Source organism: Crocodylus porosus, unplaced genomic scaffold (assembly GCF_001723895.1).
Source record: "Crocodylus porosus isolate Cpor-Errol unplaced genomic scaffold, CroPor_comp1, whole genome shotgun sequence".
In the NCBI taxonomy this organism is placed as follows: Eukaryota; Metazoa; Chordata; order Crocodylia; family Crocodylidae; genus Crocodylus; species Crocodylus porosus.
Window position 1 is genome coordinate 125,937,373 of NW_017728906.1, and position 18,398 is coordinate 125,955,770.

General features: G+C 46.1%; 1 protein-coding gene across 2 annotated transcripts in view; it reads right to left on the reverse strand.

The window, feature by feature from the left end:
- SLAIN1 (SLAIN motif family member 1) overlaps positions 1-18,398 on the reverse strand; it is a 95,483-nt gene that overhangs the window by 10,723 nt on the left and 66,362 nt on the right. For both annotated transcript variants that reach the window (XM_019529770.1, XM_019529771.1), the window contains one exon: positions 11,029-11,367. In XM_019529770.1, the coding sequence (XP_019385315.1) occupies positions 11,029-11,367 (339 nt within the window). The remainder of the gene's footprint in view (positions 1-11,028; positions 11,368-18,398) is intronic.

An 18,398-nucleotide genomic window follows, 5' to 3' on the forward strand; every position in this document is an offset into this window, starting at 1 on the left:
TAAATTCCCTGTTACTTGCCAAACCAAGATGGCATTGCCTCTCATTAAGTTCACTGACCATTTGATACAGAAATGTACAAGCTAACTCTTCCAAAAATATCTGCACCCTACTATTATAGATAGTGTTTATTGTCCAGTCTATAGCAGGGAAATTGAAGTCTCCTGTTGTAACAAGAAGCCCCTTCTTGCCTGAATCCCTCCTCCCCCACTTCGTTCATTTATTTTTCCTTCTAAGTATTGACAGAGACCTAGCACACTTGTTGCATGGATGGGGCAAGGCTTAGAGCAAGCCAGAAAGCTGGAATGGCTTTCTGCAGAAGAAACCTACAAACTGCACCTACATCTCAATTGACTTAAGCATCACTAAAGAAAGCAAAAGAATAAAATATCCACTTCAAAGACTGTAAATATATTCCGGTGCTAACCTAACTCACTTATTGTCCCCAGTAGCCTGTGATCCTCACTACCTCACAGTGCATTTTTATATTTCATCTGTCTCATCTTTACCCTGGCATTCAGTATTTTATATGTTATACCTTTTAACTTTTAAGAAATGTATTTTTCTTGGAAGTAAAATAATACTTTGTATTACTAGAACTATTATTGTAAGAATGCAATGGAATTGTAATTGCTGGAACTGTATTGCTGTATTGGGCTGGTCCCCCTGAGTGAATGTATGTATGAATCAGTAGATAACTGAAGACAAAGTGAGAGCCTCTGGTTGTTAATTGACAACAGTCTAGCCAGAGGAACTTACCATTACAAAACTCTAGCCTAAAATGACTTGTAGAATAATCAAGCCAAAGAACCGATTCCTGGAACTGAGCACCTACCCTATTGACTATTCTTGCAACCCTTAACAATACCACTGTTAAATTAATCAAAATCACAAACTGACTCCCGAAACTGCATGTATGAACAGGCAGAGACCCCTGTGACTAACAGCTGTCATGCACACTCAAGACCCAAGTGGGACAGCAACCTCTGAACTGGGCAGCCAAGATAGTTCTGAGGGATCACACTAGTCTGCCAAAAAGGGATAAAAGGCAGTGAAGCATGACCCTCAGTGGTGCCCTCTCATCCAGCACCTGACTTAGCAAGACAGCAGGACAAGCAGGCGACCCCCTTCTGGAGCAGACATCGCCTTGAAGGAAACTGACCATAGACAGCAGACTCCAGGACCTCAGATAGGTATATATACTGACACCAGTGCTCTCACAATCACTACAGCAGCTACTATATACTATACTACATGGGTTTGAAGGAGTGCGAGGGACTGAGTGTGCACATGTGCTAAGGTGACCAGTACCCTTCATGACTCAAAGTTTGCATTTATGATTTTATTACTAATTTCACATCACGCACACTAAATTAGAATTTATTATGATCCTGTAAGTTGGTCCTTTGTATCCAACACTAATTACACAAATTCCATTATTATTAAATTTTTCCAGGACCTGATAAAGAGATCTGTCCATTTCCAATTCCTATATCTTTAATATTTTACTTTCTTACAATCAACCACTTCTTTAATATAGTGTTTTCCACTACTTTTAGTCTTGTTTCCAGCTTTCCAAAACAGACAGCTGCTGTGGCTTAGGCTCCAGCCCCCACCCAGGGTTGAGATCATAGCTGCAGCTGTTGCTTGCTCCCCACCACCACCTCCGTACCTCGCCATCTCCCCACTGCAGCCTCTTCCCCATCTACCTCCACACACAGCCTCTGCTCCCCTGCCTGCCCCCTCCCTTCCCCTCTTACCCTTGTTTTGCACCAGCAGGCTCCATCCATGCTACAGCCTACGGCGCTGAGCACACCCCCAGCCTGGCCCCATAGCAGTGACACAGAGCCCACGTGGCTGCTGCAGGAGCTGGGGCTGTACTTAGTGTCCCAGGCTAGAATGGGGATGGACCCTGTTGACGCAAAGCAAGAGTAAGGGGATGAGGTAGCAGGGAGCAGAGGTGGGGGGGGTTGGAGAGGGAGAAGCAGAGGCTGGGGGTAGGACCTCAGGCTGTGCAGAGAAGGGCAGGCAGGGGCAGAGGTGGCAAGGGGGCATACACAAACAGGGAACAAGCTGCTTGACCTCCCCACACCACCTGCTGCCCACACTGCCTTCCCTCATGTAGCTGTGGGGAGGGGATGAATTACAGGCAACCCTCCAATTAGATTCTACACATGGAAAATTATAAATCTTCTATGTATAAAGTCCAATTAATTGGGGGTTACCTTTGAATCTAAAACAACACTGAATTAAAGTGCATACAGTATATAACATAAGCCATGCCGGATCAGGAACCCCAGCCTGATCTGGCCCAGATGGCTGGGCACTGCTCATGTGGCCTACCAGCCCAAAAGACTGAACTGCCCTAGTTGATTAGCTCCTTTCTTCCCGACAAAATGAATAGGTAACCAGCTTGAGTGTAATAAGCAAAACTCAGCAAACAGCCCAGCCTGAGGTGTGCGGATGGGAGTAAGATTATGGACAACACTGAAGGAGGACCTGGGCTAACTTTGTGGTGAAGGTCTACCCCACATCTCGTCACTTACTCAATCCTTGAGCTTTAGCCTACTTTTGTGTAAATTGCACAAGAAACCCGCGTATGATATCACTAGCTTCAATCGTATCCTTATCCTATTTGCAGTGAATGCACAGACAAATTAGATAAACAACTGTGGATAAGGAAAACAAATAGTGTACAAACACATTTTTCTATTTTTAATTTTGTTTTCTATTAGGTAGCTATGCAGAGGTTTTGTCAGCCAGTATAATTTCAAAAAATGCATTACTCCAAATTTTTAACAAATGTGTGTTGATTTAAGAGAGTGTCAGCAGAAGCAACTTCTGAAATGTTTCCAAGGGCAGGGAACTTGGAAACATTTCAAAAGGGTATTATTTCAGCATGAGACATGGCTACAGCTCCTATAGTACTCCCCAACTGAAACACCTCAAAATTGCTGCTCTCCAGGCAGGAGGCAGTGGGAACCTGCCAAACTAGGATACCAGACCAGTCCCTATGGAACCCCCTTCACCAGAACCAGAGAGGCACCAGTTTCAGTGATCTGGGTCCTGTCCCAGCATACTAAGCATCCTGGGAGGTAGGGAGGGAACAGCAATGACCAGGGAATGTAGAAGATTACCTGCCTCTGGCTCCAGCTCCAGCAGCAGGGGCTTACCTGACTCAGGCCAGGAGAGTGCCCAGTCTCCTTAGCTCTACCTCGCTCTCCCCCAAGCAAGGGAAACGGGGTTGGAGGGGGGTGAGGGCAGAGCACTGTGTGAAGCTGAAGGACCCAGAGGTCCCTTGTCAGAATACTGAAGTGTCTCAAAATAGTTCCTGACTGAATGGGTACCATTTTGCTGTGTTTCGGTTGCTTTTGGGATGTTTTAAAGGGTATATGCATTTGTACAACTTGACCTTTGAAATGCTTCAAACATTACTTCTGTTCACACCCTTAAATTACAACTGTTTTTAAAAGAAATTATACAAATCAGTTTCTCCAGCCCATCTGCCAAGACCTAATTTCTGTATTCTTTCACTCATCACTTACAATTATGACTTTTTCATTTATCAGGTCAAAATGTTTCCGAAGTCAATAAAGGATAAAAGAGAAACAGAAAAAAAAAAAAAAGGTAGAAAGATCTGATCTCAAAGCATAAGAGGTGAAACAAAGTAAGAGGTAAAACATTGTCTTTTCAATTCACCCTTAAGATTTTTCTGTCCGCATCTTTATTGTGCTAATTTTGTAACATTTCACTTCATTTAGAGCTATTGTTTCACATTACTTTGGAAGTGCTTTTATTGTGTACACCCAATGACTGTTAACACAGAACATATGTAAAAGAGCTTTTATTATCTTGCCATACCTTCTCTCCACAGACCAGGATTGTCAACAGTGCTTCAGAACTTCAGAAGTGACTGGGATACATTTCCTATTCTTTTCTTCTATACAGAGAATCTAATACATTTCAAGTGGTTATTACTACCTTTTATCCTAAGCTGACAGTCCAAGTGGACATGTAATGCATCTAATATGCTATTGAACATGCCAGCCAAATGGCATAGTTCAAAAAGAGTTCTAAAGAAGTAAAGACTGTTGATATGTTCAGGGATGGGAAATATAAATCAAGAACAATAAAAATTAAAGCAACCCCTCATTTACCTTTCCAAAAAAGGAAAATGCAAGTTGTAAAGGGCCCTGGAATACCGCTGGCCTGCTCATTAAAGGAGGCAGATAAACCAAGTAAAGTTTAGACACTTAAGACTTGGGGGAGTAGGGGGCAAGGCAGGAGGCAGGGCAGGGGCAGAGAGAGAGTGCACAAATATCAATAAAACACTAAGTACTACATGATTTACTGGTCTCTTCTATCATTTTACAATAAACTGTTTCCCAAACTGGAACTTTTAAAAAGGAAGATTATTTTACATATTTTAAACATTCATACATTATAGTGAAACACTTCAAAAATGTTTACAAAATTAGGAGAGCACTGATATAGCATAAACGATGAATGCTTGTAAGCCTATCTAAAACTTGATGAGGAAACTGCGCCAAAATCTCAGAACATTTCTTTAGATTTCCTGCATGTCCTGGGTTTTGCCTGGCTACACCATGGAAACAGTCTTTTTTACAGCACTTCAATAGTGTCACTAGTCTCAGAGAAAAGCAAGAAGTGATGAAAGACATAACAATTAAAACAGTCCAAAAAGAATACACCATCAAAAACCACTCGCAAAACTATCATGAGAGAGAGAAGACTAAAGAGAAACAGACCACCTTGGGTGTCGCAACAAAGCAAGTTATATGTATTTAGACAATATGATCTGCACACCATTTGCTCTTTTAAAAGTATAAGGATGTAAATGCCTATTATAATACATAACGATGATCAAATGTAAAGTATTCCAATCACAAATGAGGTATATTACCAAGTCTGTTGTGTATAATAAGCTTATCCACATGCATAGCCTTCATTACTCAAATAAAAACACTCTCAAGAAATACAGATTTACTGCAGGAAGCCAGATTAAATGGCTAGTTTATCTGCAAATCAGTTGGATTAGACACAATCGTTCCACCTGTCTACATATAGGAACCACTGCTACAGCATTTACCATATGGTACAAACACACAGTAAATAGCCCCGTTCGTTTTTTTCTAATTAAGATACATGTGGAAAGTATTTGCTTCCTCCACCACCAAGGTCACCCAGTTATTGGCTCAGAACATATCAGAGGACAGAGCAGTTTCACTGAAAACTCCTCAGAAGCACTCACAGCTGTAATTTTCACCCTGAAACCCAAAGACAAAACAAATTCAATTGATTTGGGAAAAAAAGAAAAGACTGACTTCATGCAAAATGTTTCTTCCTGTGTGTCTCATTAAAATTGGAAGCAGTTTTATTTTCAGACACAAATGGGGTTGCCCTGTGAAGTAATGCTCCAGAGGTCACAGTAGATTTTTTGGGTCCTCAGCTGACTGAACCCACCCACATATGTTCAAGTACAGCCAGGCTGCACTTAAGGATGGGCTCACACACTTAGTTCAGTTTTCCTCCTAAGATTTGAAGGCCGAAGCATACGCACAATCACTGTATTTGTGTAAGAAGGAAGGTAGGTCTCGTGTTCCTTTGTGTGCACTGGCAAATATTACTACAACAGGTTACATTACATTCCAACATGTGCAAGCAGAGGTGCAATGGGTTCTAATGCACTGTCACAGAGTGGGGCCTAGGAGCAGCCGTGATCCCACTAGTGCCCCTACCGTGTCAATTAGGCGATCCAGCACGCTCTTATCTCGCCCGCCACGTCTTGTTGTTATATGGTTCTAGGGGATCAAAGGCAGCCTCCCTTCTAATACGCAGTGTTATGCTGAACTCTCCCCCGTTCCGTATGAGGTGACTCAGTGCACCTCAGCCTTATGGGCAATGCGTGCCTCCTACCTCCCCTTTAGCACACCCCAAGCCTCGCAGCTCTTCCGGATGTTATCAGGTCCTTTTCTTTTCTGCGCCCTGCCCGGCACCCCTGGGCTTGTCACGCAACCAGCACCCTTTTCTCTGGCGCCCCTGGGCTTGTCACGCAACTGGCGCCCCTCTATTCGTTAGCCCTCTTGGGCTTACTGACAGTACTCTTTCCAGTTGGGCTCAGGCGGCTGGAGCCTTACCTGGCCCCTTTGACCCTTCGGAGTCCCCACCACTGTGGAGCCCCCAGTCCGCACCCCTACTGGGGTTTCTATTAAATTCCCAATTGGGCTCAGGCGGCCGGAGCCTTACCTGGCCCCTCTGACCCTTCGGGGTCCCCAACCCTGGGAGCCCCTCTGGGATCCTTTTCGGTCCGCACCCCTACCAGGGTTTCTATCAATAGTATATGCCCACTCTTGGGGCTTTGCTTAAAACCTGTCCCCCTCCCCAGGGCTTCTCTCTGTACTCGCCCCCTCATGGGGCTTCCCTCAAGTACGTGCCCGCTCCTGGGGCTTCTCTCTGCCCCCTCCAGGCTCTCTATAATCATGGACTCGCCCCCTCCAGGCTCATCTCTCTAGCAGCACCCACCCTAGGCTTCTCCTCGTGTGGCTCTCCCTTTGGAGCCTAACACAAGCCCCTCAGGCTTCTCACTGGTGCTCCTTGCAGTGGGGCTCAGGTGACCTTAGCTGTGCCTGGCCCCCAAAATCCTCTTTGCCCTTCTCAGGGCTGGGGTCTTATACCCCAACTACAGTGCCCTCACTGGCACTGTGCCCCTCCCCAGGGCTGGGGTAGTACACCCCACAATGCAGCACCACACTCCGGTGCTGGGAGCACCCCCCACTCTACTGGGGCTCTCCTAAATGAGGCCTCCTCCGTCCCCTACAGCCTCTCCCGGTCCTCCGGTGTAACAGTAGCTAAAACAGAACAATAAGCCAAATGGCTGAAACACAACAATAAGCCTCCTGGCTATAACATAAGATCTAAGCCCACCTGGCTGTCTCGCAAAGGCCTCCCAGTCAGGGTCCTCTCCACCCTCACCATGCTGTAGCTGCTTGGGTGGTCAGGCTGCAACAATCAGTTCTGCTCTGCTCAGCTCTCCTGCAGAGCTCCTGCACCTCAGGCTGCCAGAAGGGAACTGCTAACTAGGCTCAGGCCTGGGCTGTTTATAAAGGCCCGGCCCTGCCCCCTCCTTGTCATGTGACCAGCCTGGTTGCTCCAGCAACCCCCACCTGTGCTGTCTCAGGGAGCTTCAGCAGCCCTTATTCCTTCATAGGAACAGGGCACCTGCGTGACCCTGTGACATGCACAATCAGAGATGCGACCACAATTGCGCATTAGATCCTATCACGCCTTATCACAGGGGATCCTGGTTTTCTCCTGTTAAAAAAAAAAACCCCGTTTTCAGATTAAAAATAGTAACCCAAAATCCACATTCTTCCATGGAAAACCAGGATTCCTGCTTATCACCAGTGCAGAGGAAGCCTGGGATCATAATTCTGGGCTCCCCACTGCATTAGCTCCCATGACTGAGTCCCACTGTTGACATATGCTGCACGCCTCACAGCAGGGGCAGTGCTGGGAACACTGCCACTCCTGCAAACCCTGCACCTGATGAGGCTTGCAGTACTGGCAGTGTTTTCCCCGGTACTCCCACTGCAAGCCCCAAAGCCATTAACACTGCTGTGAGAGACTGACAGCCAACAAGGCTCACAGGGACAGCAGCACTGCTGGCAGGCACTGTCCCAGCTATGCAACCCGCACCCTATGAGGCTTAGAGAGGGAACAGCATTCTTCCCACTGCAAGCCCCGCAGCTGCAGCTGACAAGTGTCACTACTGCCAGCCTTCTCAGCTATGGGGCTGGTAGTGGGTGGTGCTCCCCTGTGATTTGGAGCCCCTCAGTTGTTGGGACTCCCAGTAACAGGGAACCACTTGGCCACACACTCAATTAATGGCATAATTAGAAAAGCTACAAAATAATTCCGCATTTTTTGCGGAATAACTTTGTGGCTTATTGCTTGTTTTATCATTCCATGAATTGGCTGAACGTGTAGCTGTGTCACAACTTAAGGTGTGATTACATGGTTAATCATACTACCTTAAGTGTAATGTGCAGAGGGGGTTTACATGTCAATGTCTTCTGTAATAGTTACCTGGTGAACTGTGTCATCAGCCCTCCTAGTCCATCTTGAGTGCACTAGACAAACAACTTCCTGCATCTCACCTGAGATGGAACCATACTGGCCAACCACTCTCGCACTAGTCTTTTGCCCTGCAAATCTCTGGATCCCAGTTACGTTAACAACAGATACAACTTTGACATCTATGTATGTTCCCTTTTGAGAGAGACTGACAGAATATATACCTTCAATGACACAGACCCAGCACCTTTAAAATGCAGAAATATTTATGAATTTATCAGGAGTTCAAGGGTATAGGTTGTAGCCATGTTGGTCTAAGGACACAGACAGACAAGGTTCTTTGGGTAAGTCTGATATCTTTTAGTAGATCAATTCAAACAGTTGGAAAATTCTTCTTTGCAAGCTTTCAGATCAAGGGTTCAAAGCATTTATAATAAAGCATACATAAAAGGCCTTCAAGCATGGGTATGGTTTACAACACTGAAAAAGTCTTCCTTTGTCCAGCTAACTCCATTCTTGGAAGGTAAAAAGCATCCTGACCTACTCATAAAACCTCTGTTTCCTGTCTCTGTTGTATCTGTAAGATATGAACTGCCCTTTGATCTCTCCTCTCAGCTTTGACAAAATAACTATGTCATCAGAACTGCAGCCAAAGAACTGCCTCTTCACAGCTATAAACCTGCCTTTCGTGTTTGAATGCTTGCTGGAATGTCCTTTATCTCAGCCACAACTTTGCCCTTTCTTCTTAGTTTAACAGTTCCTTTTTATCTAACTCCACAGTAAGTAATGCATCCTAACCAAATACTCAATGGGAGGCCTCTACCATGGTCATATAAAATAAGATGGATATTTCTCAGTTCATAGCATTTTCATCATCTTATTATTTGGCAGACCTGCTGCAGCTCAGATCTCAAGTTAAAACAGGAAGTTGAGTCTAGGCACTATATTCTGCTTTAAAAAAATCCCATCTTCAAACATGGACAGCAGCAGCTCTGCTCATATGTCCTCTCTAGCAAAACCTAAAAATCCAAAAAAATCAGTCTACAGGCTCAGTCACTTCTTGATCAAACACTTGACTTGAGGCTAAACACAATCACTGACTCCCAAGTCCTCTTGCTGAGAAACAAATTGCATGTAATATTAATAGCTAATCAACCATCAAAGCAAGGACTTCCAACACCTGACAGCACCTCCAGCACCTTTATTGTGAATGCCAAGCCAAAGGTATTTCTGATAAATATTAATCAGACACCAGTCCCAAATCATGGAAACTGCACTATTGTGTTCCTTTGCTAGTGAGGTCAGCTAACAGACAAGCAAACTAATGTTCAGACTCTATTGTATGTGCCCAAGCACAATTCTGCTTTGGAAGAGGGAAGGCAGAGCTGTTCACTAGCAGCAGTGTGACACTTTGTCCTTACATGGGAGAGGTTTATGTGAAGGTACATAGTGCCCAAGTCAAAGGCTGAAGGAGTGAGAAAAGAAGGTGGAATTCCCCTCCACACAGACTGCTACAGATCCACAAGACATTCATACATCCTACAGCTGACTGAAGCTGTAACTTGTTAGAAGAATGACATGCAACAAGCTATGCATCACCTCAATGCTCTTGGAGAAAACGACTAATCGTGCAATAGCACTTGTGTCAGTCAAGCTATCTTTCACTTATTCACTGGAAAGCATAGAGGAATTATGCACGCTCTCTTATTAGGAGTGAGTGACATATAAAGTGACATATAAAGTCTTTTAAAAAAACATGACAAGAAAAATACCAAGAATGTGGGGACTGCACAGATTCACTGGATATAACTTCACGTTATCCACATGTGTATTCATGGATTTTGCACACTCTTCCACTCCATCCTCAAACCAGCCTCTTCTGTAAGACTTTCAGTGCTACCCTTATTCCTGTACCACCACCCTGATTGTCATAAACAAAAATAAAATTGAAATGAATTGGATGCGTGTGGCACAGACAAGTGACTGTAACATCTTTCACTGTTGTAATCCCACCCTTCCTTACATACCCCCAGCTTGCCTGTTTATCCCTCTTATGCCACGTCTAACAGCTTATAAATGTCTTTGGCAGAGACCTATCGTGGATCCTGTGTCAAGAAAGTGTCATATCCATGGCATTCTATACATACACAATTTTTTTTAACACAACGACTATCCCCCGGCTTGAGGCAAGATAATAACCTGACTGGAAACAGGATGGTGGTTATCCAAAGGCAGAGGTCGTGTGGGAGGCAAGAAAACCACCATCATAAAGGAGAGAGGGAGAGAACACAGAAACAACACCATGTTTTTAAAACTTGACACCACAACACCCAAGCCCAAGAGATTCAGGAAGACATTAATGCTATGTATGATGCAAACAACAGTGGTGGCTGTCAGCAGTTTGGGAATGATGTACACCACCTGTCCACCCACTGTCAATACTCACCATCATACCTGAAACTCAGAGTGACAGTAGAGTCCCACACACTTAAGGGCAACGCAAATCACCATTCAGGTCATATTGTCAGAAAGAGTGCATCTACATAATGACCAGAGACAGAAGGTAAAGAAAGGGAGGGATGGGAAGAAGTCAAGGCCAGAACACAAAGGTCTCCCCCTCTCTCTTTACTTATGCTTTTAATTGAAGTATTTAAAACTGCTGTAAGCAACAAATCATGACCATTTCAAGGATAACTTGCTATTTAACAATCACCTACCTGAAATGACTGTATTAAAAGATTTTAAAAGTGCTGTCCCATAAGAATCTAACACTGTACCACAACAATTTGCTACCTGATTTAACTGCCATCATCTGGAACCACTTCACTGATTTACTTAATCTGATTCTCAAAATGGCATTGCTAATACTGTGATGAGAGGGAAAAGGGGAAAAAAAAAAACAAAAAAAAACCTAATCAGAAAAACATGCAACCTACCTCCATTCATCCTATTTGGTTGCTGCTCTGGCGTTTGGGCTTGAGGAGAATAGTACTGCTGCTGATAATTATTTGAAGGGAAATGCTGTGAAGTGGGGCTTCTTCTGCACTCCCGAATACTGGAAAAAGTCTGTGAGTGTGGAATTCCTCTTTGGAATGGTGAACAACGAGTAAGTCGAGGCTGTGGAGGGGGCAGGTGGTCAAACTCTTCTTCATCCTCAAGACTGTAGCGATCATATTCCTGATCACTGCATGTCCCTTTCTTTCCTGAATGTAGAGATAGACTTGAACTGTGTCTTGACACAGAGGCTGAAGTAGAAGCATAATCTTGTCTGAGACCTGTAAATTTTATGAAAAATGTTTGACCTTTATCGGAATGATTAACACCTTGTAACCAAACTATATTTCATCCCTACCTTCATCAAAAGTAGTGAAGTTACACCACTTTTTACCACTTGATTATCTGATCATTAGCATTCTAAATTGTTTTCTTCAAATCTATTCTAAGATGGTATGGCAACTTTATTAATGATAACATTATTAACCTGGTACCTAAATGAGTAATCTGAAGCAGCAGGTTTTAAGATTTTTTACACCAGAACCCTCCCTGAAAAAATATCACCAGTTTTTACAGGTAATAGCCACACTGATTACCACTGAGAGCAACCAAAAGGAAAAAATATTTCTCATTATTTTCATTCTGTTTACCTGCGGCCTTATTTTGAAGGTGTTAAGTACATGCAGCTCCCACTGACTTTAACAGAAGGCCTAGTTGGTAAGCAAATTGGATATGATCATTTCCCACTTTTTGTTAACTTGAGTCTTTCACCCAGAAGCAGAGAAAAATAAGACTTCAGATGTTAATTTGACACATATCTATTAAAACAATCAAAAGGATCCTGTCTCCTCCCCCCATTATCCATGTTTCTTTTCTTAAACAGCTACAAACTTCATTTGAACAGAATTTCATTTCTAAATAGGTTGCCACTTCTAAACATTACTCCAGACGTTAAAAAACAGTCAAGACACATTCTTATTGTCTATCTGTTGCTGTTGTAACATAAGATCATTAACATATGATCTTTTAAAATGTTCACCACAGATTTCAGGCTTTTGGAAAACAAGATTAAAGAAAAGGGTACAACTGCCATTTAAAGAGCAGAAGTCTACCCATTTTTGATGGACTAACAGTAATTATATTTTCCTTGGTACCTTAACAATAATCACCTTAACATACTATCAGTTATTTTCTCCATGTCAATGCACTGTAAGATGTAACAAGTGGGCACACCAAAAATTCAGTATTTCGGCAAAAATTCAGTCTCTCATTCTCATCTAAACTTCACAGATTTCATAGACATTAGGGCTGAAAGGGACCTACTGAGATCACTGGGTCCAGCCCTAAGCCCAAAGGGCAGGAAAGACTGCTGGGGTCGGATGACCCCAGAAAGATAATCATCCAAATGCTTCTTGAACATGTCCAGAGTAGGTGCTTGCACCACTTCCAGGGAGTGTCTACTCCATACTCGGGAGACTTGGAAAGTAAAGAAGTTTTTCCTTATATCCAATCTAAAATGCTCTTCCAGCAGTTTGTGACCTTTGGACCTTGTCTTCCCTTGGGTGCCCTGGTGAACAGATGTTCTCCCAGATCCTGTTGCACATCCCTCATATACTTATAGGCCAAGGGATTTCAACCTTTTTGAATCAGTATACCCCTGGCAGCGAGACGCAAAGTGATGTACCCTGGCAGCTGGACCGCAGAGCAGGGGATGGGGGGTGGTGTGCAGCCAAATGCAGAGTGGCAGCAGCCACCACATACATGCGAGCTTCCCCCACCCACTGCATTTAGCCATGCGGGCAGCACCTGCATGGGATAGTGCGTGGCGGCACTGCGTCCCCATCCACCCACACATACCCCCCTAGGGCCTTCTGAAGTAGCCCCAGTTGACAACCCCTGTTATAATCTGCCACCAAGTCCCCCCTAAGCCTATGCTTTTCCAAACTGAAGAGTCCCATGCCTTTCAGCCTCTCCTCATAAGGCCTGCTCTCTTGACCTCTGATCATGTGCGTGGCTCTCCTCTGGACTCTCTCAAGCTTCTCCACATTCTTTCTAAAGTGTGGAGCCCAGAACTGGACCCAGTACTCTAGCTGCAAGCTACCAAGGCTAAATAAAGCAGGAGGATGATATCTTGGGTCTCGTTTGAGATGCATTGGTAGATGCAAGCCAGGGTTTTATTCACTTGCCAGCTGAGGCATCAGATTGGTGGCTTATATTCATCTTGGGGTCACCCATGATCCCCTAGTCTTTTAGTCATAGTGCTAGTGAGCATATTTTGCCGAGCCTGTAAGTAGTTTCATAGTTGGTAGGGTCAGAAGGGACCTAAGCAGATCATCAGGTCTGACCCCCTGCCACGGGCAGGAAAGAATGCTGGGGTCAAACAACCCCGGCTAGGTGATTATCTAGCCTCCTTTTGAAGCCCCCCCCCCGGGTACGAGCGAGCACCACTTCCCTTAGATGTTGGTTCCAGCTCCTAGCTGCCCTGACTGTGAATCAGTGCCTCCTGATGTCTAGCTTTAATCTACTTTCAGTAAACTCATGGCCATTATACCTTGTTACTCCTGGTAGTGCTGAAGGGAACAGGGACCCTCCCATAGCCTGCTGGTCCCCCTTGGCAAGTTTGTACATGGTTACCAGATCCCCTCAGCCTTCTCTTGTAGAGGCTGAACAGGTTCAGGGTCCATAGCCTCTCCTCGTAGCGCCTACCCTGCTGCCCCCTGATCATGTGAGTGGCCCTCCTCTGGACCCTCTCAATGCTGTCTACATCCCTCCTGAAGTGCAGCGTCCAGAACTGGACGCAGTACTCCAACTGCGACCTGACCAATGTCGCACAGATGTAGGTTCTTTCTTCCAAGGTGGAGCACCTTGCATTTCTCTCTGTTGAAAGGCATCAGGTTTTGATCCACCCACTTTGCAAGCCTGTCCAAGTCAGCCTGAATCCCCAGCCTATCCTCTAGTGTGATGACACCAAATTATGGGGAAGTGCAATCTGCAAAATTAGCCAGGCTGCTTTTGACATAGGAATCCAGGTAGTTTATGAATATGTTAAAGAGTACTGAACCCTGAGGGATGTCACTGGTCACCATGCACCATGTTGACTTGGTTCCATCTACTATCACCAGAGCCAACCCTAGGGGTGTGCAGGGCCCGAGGCATATCAGGCTGTGCGGGGCCTGGGGCGGGGAGTGGCAAGCAGCTGGAATGTGGAGCTGGTAGTATATGGCAGGGCCTGTACAGCACTGTCCACAGGGCCCACCAAAGTGTGCAACCCAGGGCAGTCACCCCAATTCTCCCTCTCCAAAGGACGGCTCTATTACTTTCTGGGTCCGACCACAGAGCCAGTTCCCCAGCCATTGGACCATAAGGTTGTTGAGGCTGCAGTTCCCCAATTTTGTCATGAGGACATCATGGGAGCCCAGATCAAAGGCTTTTCTGAAATTCAAGTAAATGACATCAGCTTCTCCTCCTCTGTCCAGGTGACAGGTTACCTCGTCATAGAAGGAGGTGAGGTTGGTCAGGCACGACCCACCCTTAATGAAGCCATGTTAGCTGTCTCTCAGAACTTTCCATTAGCTATTGTTCATGGATTCTTTAATAATTTTTTCCATGATCTTTCCAGGGATTGAAGTCAAACTGATTGGCCTGTACTTCCCTAGATCTTCCTTCCTTCAAGATAGGCACCATATTGACCCTCTTCCAATCATCAGAAACCTCTCCCAAGCGCAATGAGTTCTCAAATATCCTCACCATTGGTCATACTATGGTGTCAGCCAACCCTTTTAGCAGTCTTGGGTGCATTTCATTACCCTGACTTATGGATGTTCAGCCTCTCATTGTGTTCCCTCACAAGGTCATTGCCAAATGTAGGTGTGTGGTCACCTGTATCTTCATAATTCTGTGTCCTGTCAGGCAGGGTGATCCCTTTGAGCTGGTGAAAAACCGATGCAAAGTAAACATTAAAGAGATTAGCTGTTTCCTGGGTGTCAGATGTCAGCTGCCCCATTTGGTTCAGCAGGGATCCAATGTTACCCTTGTTTCTGTTTCGACTGCCCATGTATCTGAAGGACTTTTTATTGTCATTTATTCCCATAGCCAGTTAGAGCTTGGTTTCGGCCTTGGCTTTTCTGGTCCATTCTCTATAGGTGCAGGCCAGTGCTGCATAATCCTCCTTAGAGGTATTTTCCATCTTCCAACCCTTATAGGCTTCTGTTTAAAAATTCAGGAAGTCCATGAGTTCCCTATTGAGCCAAACGGCCCTACCAGCCCTTTTACTATCTTTCCTATGGGCTGGAATGGATTTCCCTTGTGCTTTCAGGATCACATCCTTAAGGAGTGACCACTTGTCTTGGACTCCCTTCCCTATCAGATCATGATCTTTCAGGGCCTTGACAACAAACCTCCTTAGCTTATGAAAGTCAGCTTTCCTAAAGTCGACTATTTCAGTATTGCTGACTGATTTGCGAGCTTTGCAATGGACAGAGAAAGTGATCAACTCATGATCACTGTCACCAAGCTTCTCTTCAATCCTTAGGTTGCTCACTAGATCATCCCCTTTGGCCAGAACCAGATCTAGCACCACCTCACCCCACCCTCTGTTGGCCCGTGGACTTCGAGTCAGATAGAGCTCATCAGTGCAGGTGAGGAAGGTTCACGACCTATCAGATTTGGCTGAATGCTCTTCCCATGAGATGTCAGGGTGATTGGAATCACCCGTGACAACCATGCACCAAGAGCATGCAGTCTGTTAGTTCCCTAGAGAATTCGTAGTCAACACTTCCTCCTGGTTAGGAGGTCTGTAATAGACTCCTACAATAATATCCCCTTCACCACATTCTCCTCATATTCTAACCCAGAGGGTTTCAAGTTGCCTTCCTTGGGTGCCAATGTCAGGTAGTATGGAAGTGTACTGCTCCTTAACACAGAGAGCCACACCCCCTGCATTCCTCCCAACACGGTCCCTTCTGTACAAGGTATAGCCATTTTTACCTGTTATCCAGTCATAGCTGGAGTCCCACCAGATCTCTGTTATCCCTATGAGATCGTATTTGTTATTGCTTAGCAGAAGGATCAGTTCCTCCTGTTTGTTCCCCATGCTCCTCGCATTTGTGTACAGGCACCTAAGCCTGTCATCAGAAGCCCTAGGCTGCTTTGTGCATTTAGGACAGTCCCATCCTTGGGCTGGGGTCAGAGTAAGTTCGATTGTATTAGTGAACTTCTTCATTAGTGAACTTAATTAGTGAACTTCTTTTACTTTTTTCATAATTACCAACATTTGCAGCACCTCCCTAGTATGAGACTTCTGCCTCACTATGACTACTTAACACCTGCTGTGACACAGTTTGATTATTCTTGGCTCTTAAGTGTGGTTGCTCCAGCCAGAATTGACTGATCGTTCTTGCCTACGTTCAATATTTCACCGTTTCATCTGGGGCCCGGGAGCATGGCCACCTCCCCGTGTCGGGTCTGCTCCCTTTTGGTGTCTCTGGCACGCCAGCTGGAGGAGCTCCAGGTCACAGTCCAGAGACTACGTGCCATTAGGGACTGTGAGCAGGAGACTGACTCCTACTGCCAGGCCCTTCTCCCCCGGGAGCCGGAGGGAAGACCACCGTCTCCCGCCAGGACAAAGGAGGACTCTGGGACCTCCCACTCTGTCCAGTCAGGGGCACAGACCAAGGCGGTCAAGGGCCCCAAGGCCCACTGCACCAAGGCCCCTGCCCCGCCAGAGCTTAGCAACAGGTATGCACCTCTTGCTACTCCAGCAGAGCCTGCTCAGTTGCCAGCTCCCACAGGCAACACAGGTTCACCTGCAGCTACCGTCCCTGCTCTCCCCAAGACAAAACATAAGGTGTTTGTTGTGGGAGACTCCATCCTGAGGGGGCAATCTGCCACCCCGACCTCTTAGCCCGGGAAGTCTGGTGCTTCCCAGGGGCCCACATCCAGGACATCAGGGAGAAGATCCCAAAGCTCTTCCAGCCTACAGACCACTATCCTAGGCTCCTTATTGATGTGGGATCCAATGAAACGGCTCAGAACACTCCCAGCTGGGTCCTGAGGCGCTACAGAGATTTGGGAGCGGGGCTAAAGGTCTGGGAGCACAGGTGGTGTTCTCGTCGATCCTCCCAGTCTCAGGCTATGGGCTGAGGAGGGAGAGGAGGATCCATGTGGTCAACCAAAGACTGCGGCGCTGGTGTCATTGGGAAGGCTTTGGCTTCCATGACCACAGCCCGCTCTTTGGCGAGAGAGGCAGCGAGCTACTGGAAAGAGATGGCCTCCGCCTCTCCGCTGGGGTGGAGGCTCTTCTCAGCCAGTCTTTAAACTAAGCCTGCTGAGGGACGGGGGGACTGCTGGCCCGCTGAGCAACCCTTGCAAAGTCAGCAGGCCAAGGAACTTAAGAAAGTCCACCCTTGCCCCAGCCCTGGTACAATCTGTGGGCAAGGCAAGAGCCCCCAAGGGGACACTTGCCTGCCTGTACACAAATGGCAGGAGCTTGGGTAACAAGCAGGAGGAGCTCGTCCTCCTGCTCAGTGCAAATAATTATGATGTCACTGGGATGATGGAGACCTGGTGGGACTCCACCCATGACTGGACCACAGGTATAGATGGCTATAACCTATACAGGAGGGACTGTGTAGATAAAACGGGCGGGGGGTGTAGCTCTCTCTGTTAAGGAAAGCTACATGTCCTTGCAAGCTAATATTGGCGACCAGAGTGCACGGCTACAGACCCTCTGGTTTAAAATTCGTGGGGAACACGGTGCAGGGGACACAACGGAGGGAGTCTATTACAGACCTCCCACCCAAAGTCCTAAGCTTGACCAGGAGTTCGCCAGGGAGCTGGCTGAGGCCACATGCTCCAGGAACATGGTTGTCATGGGTGACTTCAATTGCCCAGACATCTTGTGGGAGGATCACTCAGAAAATCCGAGCAGTTGCAAAGCTTCCTCTCATGCGTGGATGACCTCTACTTGACTCAAGAAGTCTACGGGCCAACAAGAGGCAAAGCACTGCTCGACCTGGTATGGGCTACTGGAGATGACCTAATCGGTGACATAGCGATCGATGGAAAGCTGGGTGACAGCGACCACGAGCTGATCACCTTCACCATCTGCTGTAAAGCTGGCAAGTCAGCAACACGGAAGTCCTTGACTTCAAAAAAGCTGACTCTGACAAGCTCAGGAGGCTTGTCAGTCAGGCCCTAAGGGACCATGACCCCAGGGAGAGGGGAGTTCAAGAAGAGTGGCTGCTCTTCAAGGGAGCGATCCTCAATGCACAAGCTAAGTCTATTCCATCTCGAAGGAAAGGCAGCAAGGGGG